The sequence below is a fragment of the Ovis canadensis genome, chromosome 1 (genome assembly GCF_042477335.2).
Source record: "Ovis canadensis isolate MfBH-ARS-UI-01 breed Bighorn chromosome 1, ARS-UI_OviCan_v2, whole genome shotgun sequence".
Taxonomy (NCBI): domain Eukaryota; kingdom Metazoa; phylum Chordata; class Mammalia; order Artiodactyla; family Bovidae; genus Ovis; species Ovis canadensis.
Window position 1 is genome coordinate 17,736,033 of NC_091245.1, and position 19,893 is coordinate 17,755,925.

A 19,893-nucleotide genomic window follows, 5' to 3' on the forward strand; every position below is an offset into this window, starting at 1 on the left:
ATAAGTAAAGTTTTATCACTTTTTTCACAAAATCTTGCACGTTTTTGTTATATTTATTGGTAGTTGCTTCATATTTTTGGATGCTGTTAGTAGTGAATGCTGTATGTTTTTTGAGAATTTAATTTTCTAATTATCTATTGCTAGTATTAAAAGTATAATTATTTTTATATATTGACTATACTTAACAATATTGCTGAAATTTCCCGTTCATTTTAATAATTTATTTGAAGATTTTGTACTTTTTCCACCTGTACAGTCATATCTGAGAATAATGATACTTTTGTTTCTTCCTTTCCCATCTTTATTCCTTTAAATTTCTTTACTTACCTTACTATACTGATTGGATCTTTAGTATTATCTTGAATAGCAGACATACTTGTCTTGTTAATGATATCATAGAGAAAGTATTCAACTATTCACTAGTATGATGTTTGGTTAAGAGTTGCTATCTTTTCAAAAAGTTGTCTGATTTTTGCAAAAGAGAGAGGTTAGATTTTTATTATTCTTGTTTTCTTTTACAGTTCTACAGTTCCATCACAGTATTTTTTAAAAATAGGTCAGAAGTTATGAGGGTATATTAGAAAAGAAAATAAGTTATGTGGACTGTAAATGTTTTAAATTTGTAAGATTCTATAAATAAAGCTATATTCTGTTAAAAAAAAAAGAGTTGCTGTTTTTTAAAGATAGACTTTATTGAGTTAAGAAAGTTCTCCTTTATTCCTGATTTGTTCAGAGCTTCTATTAGAAATTGATGTTGAGTTTAGAAAATGTTGAGTTTTTTTCTATAGCTATTGAAATGATGAAGTCATTTCGAACTTTTACCCGTTAATGTGAGAATTTCATTGATTTAATTTTCTAATGTTAAACCTATCTTGTATTCCTGGGATACATCCAACTGCTTCATGATATGTTATCCTTTCTAAATAGTATAGATTCAGTTTGATAAGCTTTTCTTTAAATTTTTGCATCTATATTTATTTATGAGGGAGGTAGCCCTGTGATTTTTCTTTCTGTGTTACCTTTGTCAGGTTTTAATATCAAGATCCATCTAGACAGTGTTAGCCAGCCTTTTTTTTGTTTATTATTGCTTCTATAATGAGACTTTTAAAATAATTTTTTCTATCACTCTCCCATGAAATCTTGATGGTACTGATATAAAGTAATTCTGTTTATGTACCACAGACGTCTGTACTTTGTATTTAAAAGGGTAAGATTTCCCCACTTAGGAATCAGTTTGAACTCCCCTGGGGGCAGTATTATCTCACTGAGAATGCATAGTCTAGCCTCATAAAATTGACTGGATTGTGCTCCCTCTTTCTCTACTTGATTATATATATTTTTAATTTAAATGACATTTTAAGACTTTCCTGGTAGTTCAGACAGTAAAGCATCTGCCTACAATGCGGGAGACCTGGATTCAATCCCTGGGTTGAGAAGATCCTCTGGAGAAGGAAATGGCAACCCACTCCAGTACTCTTGCCTGGAAAATCTCATGGATAGAAGAGACTGGTAGGTTACAGTCTGTGGGGTCGCAAAGAGTTGGACACAGCTGAGCAACTTCACCTTACCTCAACTTTTGTTCATGAAGCTGATTGATATAATATTCATTTACCTCACTTAGGAGAAACTTGAACAAACCCACCAGCCTCTGCAAAAGGACCATCAGAAACATCAAGAACCTGTGCATCAGTCTAAAAAAAGCCTGAGTGAGGTAAGAAAAAATTTGCAATCTTTTGCTTAGTAATAATAGGTAATTACAAGTTAGCTTTTACCTTGGAAGTATTTTGTTTGAATACATTAAAATGCATAAATCCATGCTGTAAAAGATATAAGTTGTGCATAAGAGTATTATGAACACATCATAGAAATTTGGGAAGAAAAAATAAATTGTTTAACACAATAGCTGATTTTTATTGAATGTATCAAAATTTAAGCAATCAATATGTGTTATGTCCTTTGAAAAATCACCTTGGGACAGTACACACTTCTTTCCAAATATATTTGAAGCTTCTTTTTGCAGGGAGGTCCTTTAAAATGTGTTGCACATTATTTTAAATATAAGTAATTCTCTTTGTGGAAATTATTTTTGATCTAGGGAAATGTTATTAAGAGTTAAATCCAGTGAATAAAGTATATATAGAGAATTTAACAATGGGAAGCAACCCAAGATAAATATATGTGGATGAAACCATGGTATTATTTTCAATAGCAAAAATGGAAAACTACCAAAATGTTGAAATGATTATATAAATTATGTTGTACCCACTGGAACATTATATAGCCTCTAAAAATTATCATTACACAATCTATATAGCAATGTATGAAAAAAAAATCCTTGTATAATGTTAAATGAAAAAGCCAGACATAGATTGAGACTATGACTATGTAAAAAATGTGTGTAAATGAAAAATACTGCAAGGAAATATACCAGTAAGCTGAAAGTAGTTTTTTTATGTAGATGGTATTAATATTTGGTTGTTTTCTTACTTTTTAGGAAAATTTGTATAATGAAATTATATTCATATATGAAATACATATCTTGGGAATCAAAAGCAAAATATAATTAAGATTTAATTTCTTACATAGCTTTTAAAATGCTTTAAAAATAGTCGTAGGAAAGGAGCTCTAAACATGAATTGAGCCCTAATTGTTCCAACTTTGAAATTAAATAAAATTTAATGTAAAGGCATTTTACAAGCTGTATTTAATTACCATATAAATGAGGAATATTTTCCTTCTTTTTTGCCAACGATTATTTTTATGATTAAATTTCTAGTTTTAAAAATAATTATATAACCATAATCTCTTAAGTGTTTTAGGTTTGAAGGTGAAATTGTATAAAAACAATAAAATATCACTAATTTTATATGGTTCAACCTAGAAAAAGAAATGCACATAAATAATCTACTCTTCTTTATTGGCTTTCAAACACTTATAGGGCAATATCCTAAGAGTATATTTACTTTTTGGTGTACTACTAACAGCAATTTTATTTCAGTCCCATAATGAAGATCCAGAAAAAGATAAAACACCACAAAACTGCAGAGAGAGAGATTTGGAGGACGTAGCACGGAAGTTAGAGATGGCCCATGGAGAGATCCGAAGGCTCACAGATGAACTGCAAGGGAAGGAGAAGGTACAGAGCAAACTCGGTAAGCTGTGCTGACAGATGAACATCTGACCATGTTTTAAATGTGATGGTCCTGCTAAGGGTAAAACACAAGGACACAGAGAAAATACTCTTCTAAGATAAACACATAAAAGTCTGATATGTAGTCTCATTTTCTACAGTGTCCAGAAGTTTTTGTCGAAGCATATCATAACTACCAAAAGGTGTACAACTCCAATACACCACCCAGTGCAAGAAATTTCCAGTGCTCCAGAAGCCCTGTTTCTTCTCCCTATGTCTACATACTCTCTCCTCCCCTAAAGTCATGACTCGTCCTAACTTTTAAGGCTATTTCTCAGTTTTAACTGCAGGGAATATACATTGTTTAGCTTGTTTCTTTTGTTCAATATTATATTTGTGAGATTCATCCATATTCTTGCATGTAACAGTAATTTGTTCACTTTTGCCGTTTGTACTCTAGTATTTCATTGAATAAACATACTCCATTTATTTTATTTAGCCCTTCTACTCTTGATAGACATTTATGTTGTTTCCAGTTGTGGTCTATTATGAACAGTGCTGCTCTAAGTATTCTTGTCTTTATCTATACATTTCTGATCATGATATACTTGAGTAGAATTATTAGATCAGACGGTTAAGTATTTGTTCTGTATTGGTAGATTACTGCAAATAACTTAAATAAGCAGAGTGACAATATACAGCCTTGACGTACTCCTTTTCCGATTTGGAACCAGTCTGTTATTCCATGTCCAGTTCTAACTGTTGCTTCCTGACCTGCATATAGGTTTCTCAAGAGGCAGATCAGGTGGTCTGGTATTCCCATCTCTTTCAGAATTTGCCACAGTTTATTGTGATTCACACAGTCAAAGGCTTTGGCATAGTCAATAAAGCAGAAATAGATGTTTTTCTGGAACTCTCTTGCTTTTTCCATGATCCAGCGGATGTTGGCAATTTGATCTCTGGTTCCTCTGCCTTTTCTAAAACCAGTCTGAACATCTGAAAGTTCATGGTTCACGTATTGCTGAAGCCTGGCCTGGAGAATTTTGAGCATTACTTTACTAGCGTGTGAGATGAGTACAATCGTGTGGTAGTTTGAGCATTCTTTGACATTGCCTTTCTTTGGGATGGGAATGAAAACTGACCTTTTCCAGTCCTGTGGCCACTGCTGAGTTTTCCAAATTTGCTGACATATTGAGTGCAGCACTTTCACAGCATCATCTTTCAGGGTTTGAAATAGCTCGACTGGAATTCCATCACTTCCACTAGCTTTGTTCATAGTGATGCTTTCTAAGGCCCACTTGACTTCATATTCCAGGATGTCTGGCTCTAGGTGAGTAATCACACCATCGTGATTATCTTGGTCATGAAGATCCCTTTTGTACAGTTCCTCTGTGTATTCTTGCCACCTCTTTTAATATCTTCTGCTTCTGTTAGGTCCATACCATTTCTGTCTATTATCGAGCCTATCTTTGCATGAAATGTTCCCTTGGTATCTCTGATTTTCTTGAAGAAATCTCTAGTCTTTCCCATTCTGTTGTTTTCCTCTATTTCTTTGCATTGATCGCTGAAGAAGGCTTTCTTATCTCTCCTTGCTTTTCTTTGGAACTCTGCATTCAGATGCTTGTATCTTTCCTTTTCTCCTTGGCTTTTCGCTTCTCTTCTTTTCACAGCTATCTTCAAGGCCTCCCCAGACAGCCATTTTGCTTTTTTGCATTTGTTTTCCATGGGGATGGTCTTGATCCCTGTCTCCTGTACAATGTCACTAACCTCCATCCATAGTTCATCAGGCACTCTATCTGTCAGATCTAGTCCCTTAAATCTATTTCTCATGTCCACTATATAATCATAAGGGATTTGATTTAGGTCATACCTGAATGGTCTAGTGGTTTTCCCTACTTTCTTCAATTTAAGTCTGAATTTGGCAATAAGGAGTTCGTGATCTGAGCCAGAGTCAGCACCCAGTCTTGTTTTGCGGACTATATAGAGCTTCTCCATCTTTGGCTGCAAAGAATATAATCAATCTGATTTCGGTGTTGACCGTCTGGTGATGTCCATGTGTAGAGTCTTCTCTTGTGTTGTTGGAAGAGGATGTTTGCTATGACCAGTGCTTTCTCTTGGCAAAACTCTATTAGCCTTTCCCCTGCTTCATTCCGTACTCCAAGGCCAAATTTGCCTGTTACTCCAGGTGTTTCTTGACTTCCTACTTTTGCATTCCAGTCCCCTATAATGAAAAGGACATCTTTTTTGGGTGTTAGTTCTAAAAGGTCTTGTAGGTCTCATAGAACCGTTCAACTTCAGCTTCTTCAGCATTACTAGTTGGGGCATAGATTTGGATTACTGTGATATTGAATGGTTTTCTTTGGAAACGAACCGAGATCATTCTGTCATTTTTGAGATTGCATCCAAGTACTGCATTTTGGACTCTTGTTGAGCATCAGGGCTACTGCATTTCTTTTAAGGGATCCCTGCCCGCAATAGTAGATATAATGGTCACCTGAGTTAAATTCACCCATTCCAGTCCATTGTAGTTTGCTGATTCCTAGAATGACGACATTCACTCTTGTCATCTCCCGTTTGACCTCTTCCAATTTGCCTTGATTCATGGACCTGACATTCCAGGTTCCTATGCAATATTGCTCTTTACAGCATCGGACCTTGCTTCTATCACCAGTCACATCCACAGCTGGGTATTGTTTTTTCTTTGGCTCCATCCCTTCATTCTTTCTGAAGTTATTTCCCCACTGATCTCCAGTAGCATATTGGGCACCTACCAACATGGGGAGTTCCTCTTTCAGTATCCTATCATTTTGTCTTTTCATACTGTTCATGGGTTCTCAAGGCAAGAATATTGAAGTGGTTTGCCATTCCCTTCTCCAGTGGACCACATTCTCTCAGACCTCTCCACCATGACCCGCCCATTTTGGGTGGCCCCACAGGGCATGGCTTAGTTTCATTGAGTTAGACAAGGCTGTGGTCCGTGTGACTATATTGACTAGTTTTCTTTGATTATGGTTTCAGTGTGTCTGCCCTCTGATGCCCTCTTGCAACACCTACCATCTTCTTTGGGTTTCTCTTACCTTGGGCGTTGGGGTATCTCTTCACAGCTGCTCCAGCAAAGCGCAGCCACTGCTCCTTACCTTGGACAAGGGGTATGTCCTCACTGCCAAACACTGGGCTGGAGGAAGCACAAGCTGTAATCAAGATTGCCAGGAGAAATATCAACAACCTCAGATATGCAGATGCCACCACCCTTATGGCAGAAAGTGAAGAGGAACTAAAAAGCCTCTTGATGAAAGTGAAAGAGGAGAGTGAAAAAGTTGGCTTAAAGCTCAACATTCAGAAAACGAAGATCATGGCATCTGGTCCTATCACTTCATGGCAAATAGATGGGGAAACAGTGGAAACAGTGTCAGACTTTATTTTTGGGGGCTCCAAAATCACTGCAGATGGTGACTGCAGCCATGAAATTAAAAGACGCTTATTCCTTGGAAGGAAAGTTATGACCATCTTAGATAGCATATTGAAAAGCAGAGACATTACTTTGCCAACAAAGGTCTGTCTAGTCAAGGCTATGGTTTTTTCAGTGGTTATGTATGGATGTGAGAGTTGGACTGTGAAGAAGGCTGAGCGCTGAAGAATTGATGCATTTGAACTGTGGTGTTGGAGAAGACTTTTGAGAGTCCCTTGGACTGCAAGGAGATCCAACCAGTCCATTCTGAAGGAGATCCGTCCTGGGTGTTCTCTGGAAGGACTGATGCTGAAGCTGAAACTCGAATACTTTGGCCACCTCATGGGAAGAGTTGACTCACTGGAAAAGACTCTGATGCTAGGAGGGATTGGAGGCAGGAGAAGAAGGGGATGACAGAGGATGAGATGGCTGGATGGCATCACCGACTTGATGGACATGAGTTTGGGTGAACTCTGGGATTTGGTGATGGACAGGGAGGCCTGGTGTGCTGCAATTCATGGGGTTGCAAAGAGTTGGACATGACTGAGCAACTGAACTGAAGTGGTAGATTACTGCCATGTTGTCTTCCAAATAGTTGTACTAATTTAAGCTCTGCTCAGTTGTGTATGCGTTGTTAGTTCCTTCACATTCTTTTTCAGTGCTTGGTATTGTCAGTCTTATTAATTTTACCTTTTCTGGTGAGTTATGTTACAGTATTTAACTGTGGCTTTACTTAACATTTCCCTGACAGTTAACAATGTTGCAAATCCTTTCATATGATTGTTGTTGTTATTGCTTATTTAGGTATCAGTTTGTTCACTTCAATTGCTCAGTCATGTCCAATTCTTTGTGAGCCCATGGACTGCAGCATGCCAGGCCTTCCTGTCCATCACCAACTCCCAGAGCCTACTCAAACTCACGTCCATTGAGTCGGTGATGCCATCCAACCATCTCATCCTCTGTCATCCCCTTCTCCCACCTTCAATCTTTCCCAGCATTAGGGTCTTTTCCAATGAGTCAGTTCTTTGCATCAGAGTATTGGAGTTTCAACCTCAGCATCAGTCCTTCCTATGAGTATTCAGGACTGATTTCCTTTAGGACTGACTGGTTGGATCTCCTTGCAGTCCAAGAAACTCTCAAGAGTCTTCTCTAACACCACAGTTCAAAAGCATCAATTCTTTGGCTCTCAGCTTTCTTCACAGCCCAACTCTCACATCCATACATGACCACTGGAAAAACCATAGCCTTGACTAGATGGGCCTTGGTCATCAAAGTAGTGTCTCTGCTTTTTAATACACTATCTAGGTTTGTCACAGTTTTTCTTACAAGGAGCCAGCATCTTTTAATTTCATGGCTGCAGTCACCATCTGCAGTGATTTTGGAGCCCAAGAAAATAATGCGTTTTACTGTTTCCATTGTTGCCCCAACTTCTTGCCATGAAGTGATGGGGCCACATAGCATGATCTTTGTTTTTTCAATGTTGAGTTTTAAGCCAACTTTTTCACTCTCCTCTTTTACCTCAAGAGGCTGTTTAGTTTCTCTTCGCTTTCTTCCATGAGGGTGGTGCCATCTGCATATCTGAGGTTATTGATATTTCTCCCGCAGTCTTAATTCCAGCTTGTGCTTCATCCAGGCAGGCATTTCACATTATGTCCTCTGCATATAAGTTAAATAAGCAAGGTGCCAATATACATCTTTGACATACTCCTTTCCCAATTTTGAACCAGTCCATTGTTCCATATTCAGTTCTAACTGTTGCTTCTTGACCTGCGTACAGGTTTCGCAGAGGCAGGTAAGGTGGTTTGGTATTCGCAGCTGTTTAAGAATTTTCTGCAGTTTAATGTGATCCACACAGTCAGAGGCTTTAGCATAGTCAATGAAGCAGAAGTAGATGTTTTCAGAAATTACCTTGCTTTTTCTGTGATCCAACAGATTTTGGCAATTTGATCTCTGGTTCCTCTACCTTTCTTCAATCCAGCTTGAACATCTGGAAGTTCTCAGTTCATATACTGTTGAAGCCTAGCTCGGAAAATTTTGAGCATTACTTTGCTAGGATATGATATGAGTGCAATTGTGTGGTAGTTTGAACATTCTTGGAGAAGGCAATGGCACCCCACTCCAGTACTCTTGCCTGGAAAATCCCATGGACGGAGGAGCCTGGTGGGCTGCAGTCTGTGGGGTCACTAAGAGTTGGACACGAGTGAGCGACTTCACTTTCACTTTTCACTTTCATGCATTGGAGAAGGAAATGGCAACCCACTCCAGTGTTCTTCCCTGGAGAATCCCAGGGACAGGGAGCCTGGTGGGCTGCCGTCTATGGGGTCGCACAGAGTCGGACACGACTGAAGCGACTTAGCAGCAGCAGCAGTTGAACATTCTTTGGCATTGCCTTCCTTTGGAATTGGAATGAAAACTGACCTTTTCCAGTCCTGTGGCCACTGCTGAGTTTTCCAAATTTGCTGGCATATTGAGTGCAGCACTTTCACAGCATCATCTTTCAGGATTTGAAATAGCTCTGCTGAAATTCTAACACCTCCACTAACTTTGTTTATAGTCATTCTTCCTAAGGCCCACTTGACTTGGCACTCTAGGATGTCTGGCTCTAGGTGAGTGATCACACCATAGTCGTTATCTGGGTCATGAAGATCTTTTTTGTTTAGTTCTTCCGTGTATTCTTGTCACCTCTTCTTAATATCTTCTGCTCTTGTTAGGTCCATGGCATTTCTGTCCTTCATTGTGCCCATCTTTGCATGAAATGTTCCCTTGGTATCTCTAATTTCCTTGAAGAGGTCTGTAGTCTTTCCCATTCTATTGTTTTCCTGTATATCTTTGCAATGATCACTTAGGAAGGCTTTCTTATCTCTCCTTGCTTTTATTTGGAACTCTGCATTCAGATGAGTATATCTTTCCTTTTGTCTTTTGCCTTTCACTTCTTTTTTCTCAGCTATTTGTAAGGCATCCTCAGACAACCATCTTGCCTTTTGGCTTTGCTTTTTCCTGGGGATGGTTTTGATCACCACCTCCTGTACAATGTTACAAACCTCTGTCCATAGTTCTTCAGGCCCTCTATCTATCAGATATAATCCCTTGAATCTATTTGTCTCTTCCACTGTTTAATCATAAGGGATTTGATTTAGGTCATACCTGAATGGTCCAGTGGTTTTCCCTACTTTCTTCAGTTTAAGTCTGAAATTTGCAATCAGAAGTTCATGGTCTGAGCCATAGTCCCTGGTCTTGGTTTTTCTGACTGTATAGAGCTTCTCCATCTTTGGCTGCAGTGAATAGAATCAATCTGATTTTAGTATTGACCATTTGGTGATGTCCATGTGTAATCTCTCTTGTGTTGTTGGAAGAGGGTGTTTGGTTTGCTATGACCAGTGCGTTCTCTTGGCAAAACTGTTAGCCTTTGCCCTGCTTCATTCCGTACTCCAACGCCAAACTTGCCTGTTTTTACTCCAGGTATCTCTTGACTTCCTACTTTTGCATTCCAGTCCCCTATGATGAAAAGGACATCTTTTTTGGTGTTAATTCTAGAAGGTCTTGTAGGTCTTCATAGAACCATTCAGCTTCTTTGGCATTTGTGGTTTGGGCATAGACTTGGATTACTGTGATACTGAATGGTTTGCATTGGAAATGAACAGAGATCATTCTGTCATTTTTGAGGTTGCACCCAAGTACTGCATTTTGGACTCTTTGGTTGACTATGAGGGCTACTCCATTTCTTCTAAGGTATTCCTGCCCACAGTAGTAGATATAATGGTCATCTGAGTTAAATTCACCCATTCCAGTCCATTTTAGTTCGCTGATTCCTAAAATGTTAATGTTCACTCTTGCCATCTCCTGTTTGACCACTTCCAATTTACCTTGATTCATGGACGTAACATTCCAGGTTCCTATGCAACATTGTTCTTTACAGCATCAGACTTTTCTTCCGTCACCAGTCACATCCACAGCTGGGTGTTCTTTTTGCTTTGGCTCTGTCTCTTCATTCTCTTTGGAGTTATTTCTCCACTCTTCTCCAGTAGCATGCTGGTCACCTACTGGCCTGGGGAGTTCCTCTTTCAGTGTCATATCTTTTTGCCTTTTCATACTGTTCATGGGGTTCTCAAGGCAAGAATACTGAAGTGTTTTGCCATTCCCTTCTCCAGTGGACCACATTTTGTCAGAACCCTCCACCATGACCTCTCCTTCTTGGGTGGCCCTACATATAGCGTGGCTCAGAGTTTCATCGAGTTAAACAAGGCTGTGATCCAAGTGATCAGTTTGGTTAGTTTTCTGTAACTGTGGTTTCCATTCTGTCCACCCTCTGATGGATAAGGATAAGAGGCTTGTAGAAGCTTCCTGAAAGGAGTGACTGGCTGGAGGGGAATCTGGGTCTTGCTCTGATGGTCGGGGCTATGCCTGCACAAATATTAACTCAAAATGGACCACAGAGCTAAATGCAAGAGTTAAAACTATAAATGTTTAGAAGAAAACATAGAGTGGATTTTTATGATCTGGCCCTGACAATCACATGTTAGATATAACACCAAAAGCAAAAGTGATAAAATAAAGCCTAATAAATTTTACTTAATTGAAATTAAAATTTCTGTACTTCAAAAGATACCAACAGGAAAGTGAAAAGACAAACCGTGGACTGAGAGAAATGTTTGCAAATTATGTGTTTGATGCAGAATTCGTATCCAGACTATATGAAGAATTCTTACTTATATATTCTTTTATGTTGGGAAGGCAATGGCAACCCACTCCGGTGTTCTTGCCTGGAGAATCCCAGGGACAGCGGAGCCTGGTGGGCTGCCGTCTATGGGGTCGCACAGAGTCGGACATGACTGAAGCTACTTAGCAGCAGCAGCAGCATTCTTTTGTGTTATTATAAAAAGACAGTCTAACTTTAAAATGAACAACTTGAGTAGACATTTCTTTAGAGAAGGCATGTGAATGGCCAAAAGGCACATGAAAAGATGCTCAAAATCATTGATCACTAGGGAAGTGCAAATTAAATCTACAATGAGATCCCACTCCACACCCACCCGAATGGCTATAATAAAAAAGATAATGTCAAGTGTTGGCAAGGATGTGAAGAAATTGGAACATTGTTGATGGGAATATAAAATGGTGCAGACACTTTGGAAAGCAATTTGGCATTTTCTCAAGGTGTTAAGTGTAAAATTATCATGTGACCCAGGAGAAATGAAGATATATGTCCACTAAAAAGCTTGTATGAGAAATTAACACATTTTAAGTCAACTATACTTCAATAAAATACATTTTAAAAAAAGTTGTATGTGAATGTTCGAAGCACTGTTATTTACAGTACTAGCCAAAACATAGAAACAACTTAAACATCTATCATTGGTAAGTGGATAAACAAAATGTATATCCATCCTGTGCAGAAAATAGTTAAAATAGAAGACTTGACCCTGCTGTCCTTAGAAAGTCCTGTTTGTCAGGTTAGCCCTTGGCTAGCATCTGGAATGGAGAAGGCAACGGCACCCCACTCCAGGACTCTTGCCTGGAGAATCCCATGGACGGAGGAGCCTGGTGGGCTGCAGTCCATGGGGTCTCGAAGAGTCGGACACGACTGAGCAACATCACTTTCACTTTTCACATTCATGCATTGGAGAAGGAAATGGCAACCCACTCCAGTATTCTTCCCTGGAGAATCCCTGGGACGGGAGCCTGGTGGGCTGCCGTCCATGGGGTCGCACAGAGTCGGACACGACTGAAGCGACTTAGCAGCAGCAGGAGCAGCAGCATCTGAGAACTTGGATCTGGAGAAGATTCCCTCCCTCCCCCAATTTATAACAGTGGCTCACTGTGCCTGACCTGTTTGTACAATGTGGTTTATGCTAAAAACCTGCTTTCCTTCTGAGAGTCTGGAATTTTGGTATGTTCTAGGCAGAAGGTGGTGTCTGTGTAAGTAGCCCCCAGTAAAAACTTTGGCTGCTGAGTCTGTAATGAATTTTCTTGGCAGACTTTTCATGTGAATTGTCCAATTCATTGCTGGAGAAATTAAGCCCATCCTGTATGACTGCTGAGAGATGACTCTTGGAAGCTTGTGCCTGGTTTCCTCTGGACTTTGCTTCATGTACCTTTTCTATGTGATTGGGAATGATCTCTTGTAAGATTCATGTTGGTCTCTTACTCCTGGGAGATTCCTCAACTTGCCATTATAGGAGGCCTATCAGTTGTAGTATTGGTGATGAGTAGACCACAGGAGGCAAAGTGATAAAACCTGGGTTAGAGAACGCAAATTCAATAGACTCCTGTGCCCCATATACTTTCTCTATGCTATTCTGTAATCCTCATACAATTCTCGAATAGTACCAAAAGTTATTTCTGAAATTTTTCTATTTTGCTATTTTTAGGAACAGCTGGTGAAATTCTAAGTATTATTAATTTTAGGCATTAATTTTAAGTATTTATGTGTGTAATTTCTTTTTACTAAATTTGTAATACCATGCTTAAAAACTTTTAGCTATTCCTTTTGTTTACAGTGGTCCAAACTCTTTAGCATAGAATCTGGTTAGAGAAACAGGGAAAGATTACATGATCAGCAATATCAGGGATAGGAAGAAACCTAAGATGTAGTAGGAACATTAAGAGGGGACTCTGGGAAAGCTCCCTGGAGGAGGTGACATTTATGCAGAAACTCAGAGGACAGCCATCAGAAAGAAAGTATTCCAGAGGGTCACTTGAAAGTTGAGTATTATGCTAATCATGTGCTCCTTACACAAATATATTGCTCTTTTTTTCTTTTAGCTTCTGCATTTGAGAAGGCTCAACTAGAAATTGAGAAATTGAAAGAAAATTTGATAAAGCTGAAAGAAAATGGTGAGTAATTTTAACAGATATTATAATATTTAATAATAAAACATTAAACAATAATATAATTTGTCAAGTAATTTATTAAATAATATTTAATAAATAATGGTATTACTACTAGTTCTATTATTACTATCTCTACCATCTTATTACTGTTACTACCACTTGTTGCTTACTAACATATACTCTATCAGGCATTTTACATGCATTATCTCTAATCCTAACATCAATGCCAAGTTGCAGTATTATTCTAACCATTTTGTAGATAAAGAAACTTGAGTCGTGGCAAGGTTAAATGACTTATCCAGTAGCTACATTAAGTATTAGACCTGTATGTCTGACTGCAAAACCTTTGGTTAACACAAACATGTTTTACTGCGACCAATGAGGTTGCTGCTGCTAAGTCGCTTCAGTCGTGTCCGACCCTATGCAACCCCATAGACAGCAGCCCACCAGGCTCCCCCGTCCCTGGGATTCTCCAGGCAAGAACACTGGAGTGGGTTGCCATTTCCTTCTCCAATGCGTGAAAGTGAAAAGTGAAAGTGAAGTCGCTCAGTCGTGTCCGACTCTTCGAGACCCCATGGACTGCAGCCAGGCTCCTCCGTCCGTGGGATTTTCCAGGCAAGAGTCCTGGAGTGGGGTGCCGTCGCCTTCTCTGACCACTGAGGTTAAGACACTGTATAATGCATTTAACAACACCTCACCCTAACTTCGGTTCAGTTTAGTTCAGTCACACAGTTGTGTCCAACTCTTTGCGACCCCATGAATTGCAACACACCAGGCCTCCCTGTCCATCACCAACTCCCGGAGTTCACTCAGACTCACGTCCATCGAGTCAGTGATGACATCCAGCCATCTCATCCTCTGTCATCCCCTTCTCCTCCTGCCCCCAATCCCTCCCAGCATCAGAGTCTTCTCCAGTGAGTCAACTGTTCACATGAGGTGGCCAAAGTACTGGAGTTTCAGCTTTAGCATCATTTCTTCCAAAGAACACCCAGGACTGATCTCCTTCAGAATGGACTGGTTGGATCTCCTTGCAGTCCAAGGCACTCTCAAGAGTCTTCTCCAACACCGCAGTTCAAAAGCATCAATTCTTTGGCGCTCAGCTTTCTTCACAGTCCAACTCTCACATCCATACATGACCACTGGAAAAACCATAGCCTTGACTAGACGGACCTTTGTTGGCAAAGTAATGTTTCTGCTTTTGAATATGCAATCTAGGATGGTCATAACTTTTTTTCCAAGGAGTAAGCATCTTTTAATTTCATGGCTGCAGTCACCATCTGCAGTGATTTTGGAGCCCCAAAATATAAAGTCTGACACTGTTTCCACTGTTTCCCCATCTATTTCCCAAGAAGTGATGGGACCAGATGCCATGATCTTCGTTTTCTGAATGTTGAGCTATAAGCCAACTTTTCACTCTTCTTTCACTTTCATCTGGAGGCTTTTTAGTTCCTCTTCATTTTCTGCCATAAGAATGGTGTCATCTGTATATCTGAGGTTATTGGTATTTCTCCCGGCAATCTTGATTCCAGCTTGCGCTTCTTCCAGTCCAGTGTTTCTCATGATGTACTGTGCATAGAAGTTAAATAAGCAGGGTGACAGTATACAGCCTTGATGTACTCCTTTTCCTAACTTGGCTATGTATAAATGACACTAACTATAGTGAAATAGAATGAAATTTGAGTGTTATAATGATAGTAGGTACAAAAATAATTTAAAATATGTCTACTGGTTTTAAATAGTTATAAAGTTAGGTTTATTTACCCTGTGATGTTATAGTAAGTAACATGTATTTCGGAGAAGGCAATGGCACCCCACTCCAGTACTCTTGCCTGGAAAATTCCATGGACAGAGGAGCCTGGTGGGCTGCAGTCCATGGGGTCGCCAAGAGTCAGACTTGACTGAGTGACTTCACTTTCACTTTTCACTTTCATGCATTGGAGAAGGAAATGGCAACCCACTCCAGTGTTGTTGCCTGGAGAATCCCAGGGACGGTGGAGCCTGGTGGGCTGCTGTCTATGGGGTCGCACAGAGTCAGGCATGACTGAAGCGACTTAGCAGCAGCAGCAGCAACATGTATTTGGTCTTCACCCTAATAAAGGTGTCTTTTGTCACGACAATGAAGACTTTTGGAAAGTCCCTAGGTAACCAAAGGATAGGCTTCCCTGGTAGCTCAGTGGTAAAGAATCCACCTGCAGAAGATGTGGATTCAGTCCCTAGGACAGGAAGATCCCCTGGAGGAGGAAATGGCAACCCACTCCAGTATTCTTGCCTGGGAAATCCCACAGACAGAGGAGCCTGGTGGGCAACAGTCCATGTGGTCACAAAGAGTTGGATGCAACTGAGTGACTGAACACACACGCACACATACACACACACATTAACAACATTATTTCAGGTCAGGGTAGATAAGGGTTGGAAGAGAATATCCGCTCTGAACCTAACTGTATAGGTTGATTTTTTAAAATATAATTTTATTTATTTATTTATTATTTCCTGTGCTGGGTCTGTGTTACCGCACAAGCTTTTGTCTAGTTATGGAGAGCAGGGGCTACTCTCTGTTTGCAGTGCGTGGGCTTCTGATTGTAGTAGCTTCTCCTTGCAGAGCATGGGCTTTAGGGTACCTGGGCTTCAGTAGTTGCGGCTCCCAGGCACTAGAGCACAGGCTCAGTTGTTGTGATGCTCGGGCCTTGTTGCTCTGCGGCATGTAGGATTTTCCTGGATCAGGGATAGGATTCATATCTCTTGCATTGGCAGGCGTATTCTTTACCAGTGAGCCACCAGGGAAGCCCTAGCTTGATGTTTTAAAGAAACAAAAAGCCTATATTCCATTTGTGATAAGCAGAACAGTACTAATTTTAGTGACCTATTTAAAACTGTATTTTTTAAATTTATGAAAGTTAAAAATACTGGTAATATATAGTATAGAGAAATAGACAATGCCATTGTGAAAATACAGCTTTGTACAATCTTTCTGAAGAATAATTTGGCAGGCTCTGTCAAAGTTTTTAAATGTGCATGTCTTCTGATCCAGCTATGTCATTTCTTTCTAGGGAATTATTTTTTGGGAAATAATGTCATAAGGACTTAGAGACTGATGAACAAGGAAAATCCTTGTATAATTGTTTACAAGAATAAGCATTGGCAGCAAACCTAAATCTTCATCAGTAGGGGGAAGTGACATTGAAATGGCAATTTGGACAGTTGCTTACTATGCAGAACGAAATGAGGTACTGCATTAACAAATCAAGGTATATTAATAAGATGGACGCAAAAGGAACAAATTATCAATAAAATAGCGGTGAATCCCCCAAATACTGTAGATATTGAGAGAAAGTAGCCTGAAACAAACATATGTGTATTGCAAGATTTAATTTATATGAAAACCAAGAATGAGCAAAACTATTAATAGTCTCTGTGATAGAAGTCAGAAAGTGGCTATAGGGGTGGGTGGGAGTGGAGAAATGACTGAAAAGGATTTGAGGATATATTATGGTTTGATGAAACTGTTCTGTATCTTTTTGAAGGCAAGTTCACAAGTATATAAAATTTTCAAAATTCATTAAACTGAACACTTAATATGTTTGCTATATTGTATATAAATTATACTTCAATTAAAAAATCATTCCAAATAAATGGAAAATGACTTTAGGTATACTATCTTGTAAAGATATCCATGATGTATTCACAGGCAGTAAATTTGCTGACAGTATTGTCTAGCATTGCTCAAATATTTTTAAACTGCATATGCAAAAGTTAGAACAAATCTTGCCTTCCATATATGTATATGGATTGTGAATTATTTTTTTTTCTTTTTGGCATGTTTTCAGCATTTTTCAAGTTAAAAATTCATATGCTAAGGAGAAGGGGAATAGCAAGGGAAACCAAAAAATTAAGAAAGAAAAATTAATACAAGTTAAAAACTAAACAGGCAATGAAGAAGGAAGACAAAGGAAACTTTACAGCAGTATAAAAAAAAATAGGAGAAACATAAGTGAAAAAAAGAAACAGCTGCTGATCCAAGAAAATTACCAGCAACAAGTTTATACTATCGAAACTTTGATGAGTGCTAGGAAAAGCAGAACTCAACATGAGGTGCTGAGGTGAGAGTGGCCAGAAGATGATTTTGGTGGATTAATCTGATTTCGCTTGGACAGTCTGTTCATTGCTCCTAGCTCAGTGCATCAGCTGTATATGGGGATCTTACTGTTAGCAAATGCAAGAGAAGTAGCAAGGAATACATGAGGTGTGTAAGAGAGACTTCCCAGGTGGAGCTTGTGGTAAAGAACCCACCTGCCAATGCAGGAGATGTAAAAGCTGCGGGTTCGATCCCTGGGCTGGGAAGATCTCCTCAAGGATCTGCCCTGGGAGGGAAGATCTCCCTGGGCCTGGCAACCCACTTCTGTACTCTTGTCTGGAGAATCCCATGGACAGAGGAGCCTAGCGGGCTATAGTCCATACGGTCACAAAGAGTTGGACATGACTGAAGTGACTGATCATACACACATGTAAGAGAGATGGGACCACAGGAGCCTAGGAAGATGATTTTCTTGGTCATTTAGGTTTTAGAAGGCAGGTTCAATTGTTTTAAAATTCCAGGTCCTGGAAGAACCTCTATTGCTGGAAACACTACTCTGAAAAAGGCCAGCTCATTAGACTGGCATGAGAATTGACAAAACATTCTGTTCCGTTTCATGAGTTGGTACAACATTCTAGGGCTGAGCTTGACGGTCTAGCAGCTCTTCTGTGCAGAGACATGGTAGAACTGGCAAGAACAGCAGGAAATAGCACTTCCTCAGGTTTTAGACTTAATGCCCCCAAATTAAAACTTCAATCCATGGACTTCTTTGGTTGTCCAGTAGTTAAGAATGTAAGAATTAAAGATTTTAAAATTTAAAAAATAAAAAACTAAAAAAAAAAACCTAAAAAAAAAAAATTAAATAACAAATGCTAATTAAAAAAAATAAAAATAAAAAAAAAAGAAGAATCTACCTGCCAATACAGGGGACACAGGCTGGATCCCTGTCCAGGAGACTCGCACATGCCGTGGGGATCTAAGCCCGTGAGCCACAACTACTGAGGCTGTGCTTCACAAGAGACGCCACTGCACTGAGATACCTGCACACCTCAGCAAAGAGCAGCACCCGCTCTCAGCAGCTAGAGAAATACCACGCACAATGTCGAAGACCTAGTGTAGCCAAAAATAAATTCATTAATTTAAAAAAACTTCAGTCCAGTTGAATCAATTGCATTTTCTTTGTTTTAGACTCAGTTGACCTACGGAAAGCAAAGGAACATAATCAGAGACTGGATGAGGAAATTCTGGCTCTAAGAAGTCAGGTTCGATCACTTGACTCAGAAAAAAAAGTACTTGGAGAAGAGGTAAGTTGTTTAATTAAATTTGTTCCTAGAGTTAATCTAAATGTGTACAGACTAACAGCAGTCAGAGCAGCCTAGATGGATAACACATCATCCATTGGCCATTAGTGAAGTCTGATTCTGGTGGCTATAACATGGCAGGTAGATGCTATACTTTGACCTGGACGCTTTGTGTCAGTATTTCTGCTTCATACATTTTAACCACATATGCTGAACAGTGATGTTATTGCTCTTGTGCTTCTATAGGATCTTTACTTTTTAATAAGAATTTAGATAATAGTTTATACTTTTCGCATTTACCAAAGTTTGAGTTTGTTAATACTAAACACTTAGTTGTATTATGTTTTTGAATCATTTTTAATATGCACTTCCAGGTTCTAGATAACTATGCTGCTGCTGCTGCTGCTGCTGCTAAGTCGCTTCAGTCATGTCCGACTCTGTGCGACCCCATAGATAGCAGCCCACCAGGCTCCCCTGTCCCTGGGATTCTCCAGGCAAGAGCACTCGAGTGTTCTGTCACTCCAATTCTAGTTCTATTCATTTCGCAATCATCTCTCTGGTATCTAATGCAATGCCTGGCACACACTCTTAAGTGCTCAAGAAATTTTGTTGGAAGAATGAGTAGTTATTCATTAGGATGGCTATTATCAAAAAAATAAAAAATAACAAATGTTGATGAGGATGTTGAGGAATTAGAACCCGTTGTATATTGTTAAGAATGTAAAATGGTACAGACACACTTGAAAATGGCATGTACTCCCTTTAAAAAGTAAACATAGAGTTACCAGCAATTCTCCTTCTGGTTATATACCCAAAAGAATTGAAAGCAGGCACTGATCAGAGATTTATTCACTCATATTCATAGCCAAAAAGTTGAAGCAACTCAAGTATCCATTGACAGATGAATGGATAAACAAAGTATGGTGTATATCTGTGTGTTTGTGTGTGTGTATGTGTGTATATATATATATATATATATATATATATATATATATAATAGGGCCTTAAAAAGGAAAGATATTTTAACATATGTTACAGCATAGGTGAAACTTGAAGCCATTAGACTACTTAAACAAGTCACACAAAGACAAATAGTGCATAATTCCAT

General features: G+C 39.1%; 1 protein-coding gene across 7 annotated transcripts in view; it reads left to right on the plus strand.

The window, feature by feature from the left end:
• Positions 1–19,893, plus strand: part of CCDC30 (coiled-coil domain containing 30) — a 135,917-nt gene that overhangs the window by 26,922 nt on the left and 89,102 nt on the right. For all 7 annotated transcript variants that reach the window (XM_069588198.1, XM_069588228.1, XM_069588241.1 and 4 more), the window contains 4 exons: positions 1,622–1,711; positions 2,999–3,152; positions 13,341–13,412; positions 18,673–18,788. In XM_069588198.1, coding sequence (XP_069444299.1) covers positions 1,622–1,711; positions 2,999–3,152; positions 13,341–13,412; positions 18,673–18,788 — 432 coding nt within the window. The remainder of the gene's footprint in view (positions 1–1,621; positions 1,712–2,998; positions 3,153–13,340; positions 13,413–18,672; positions 18,789–19,893) is intronic.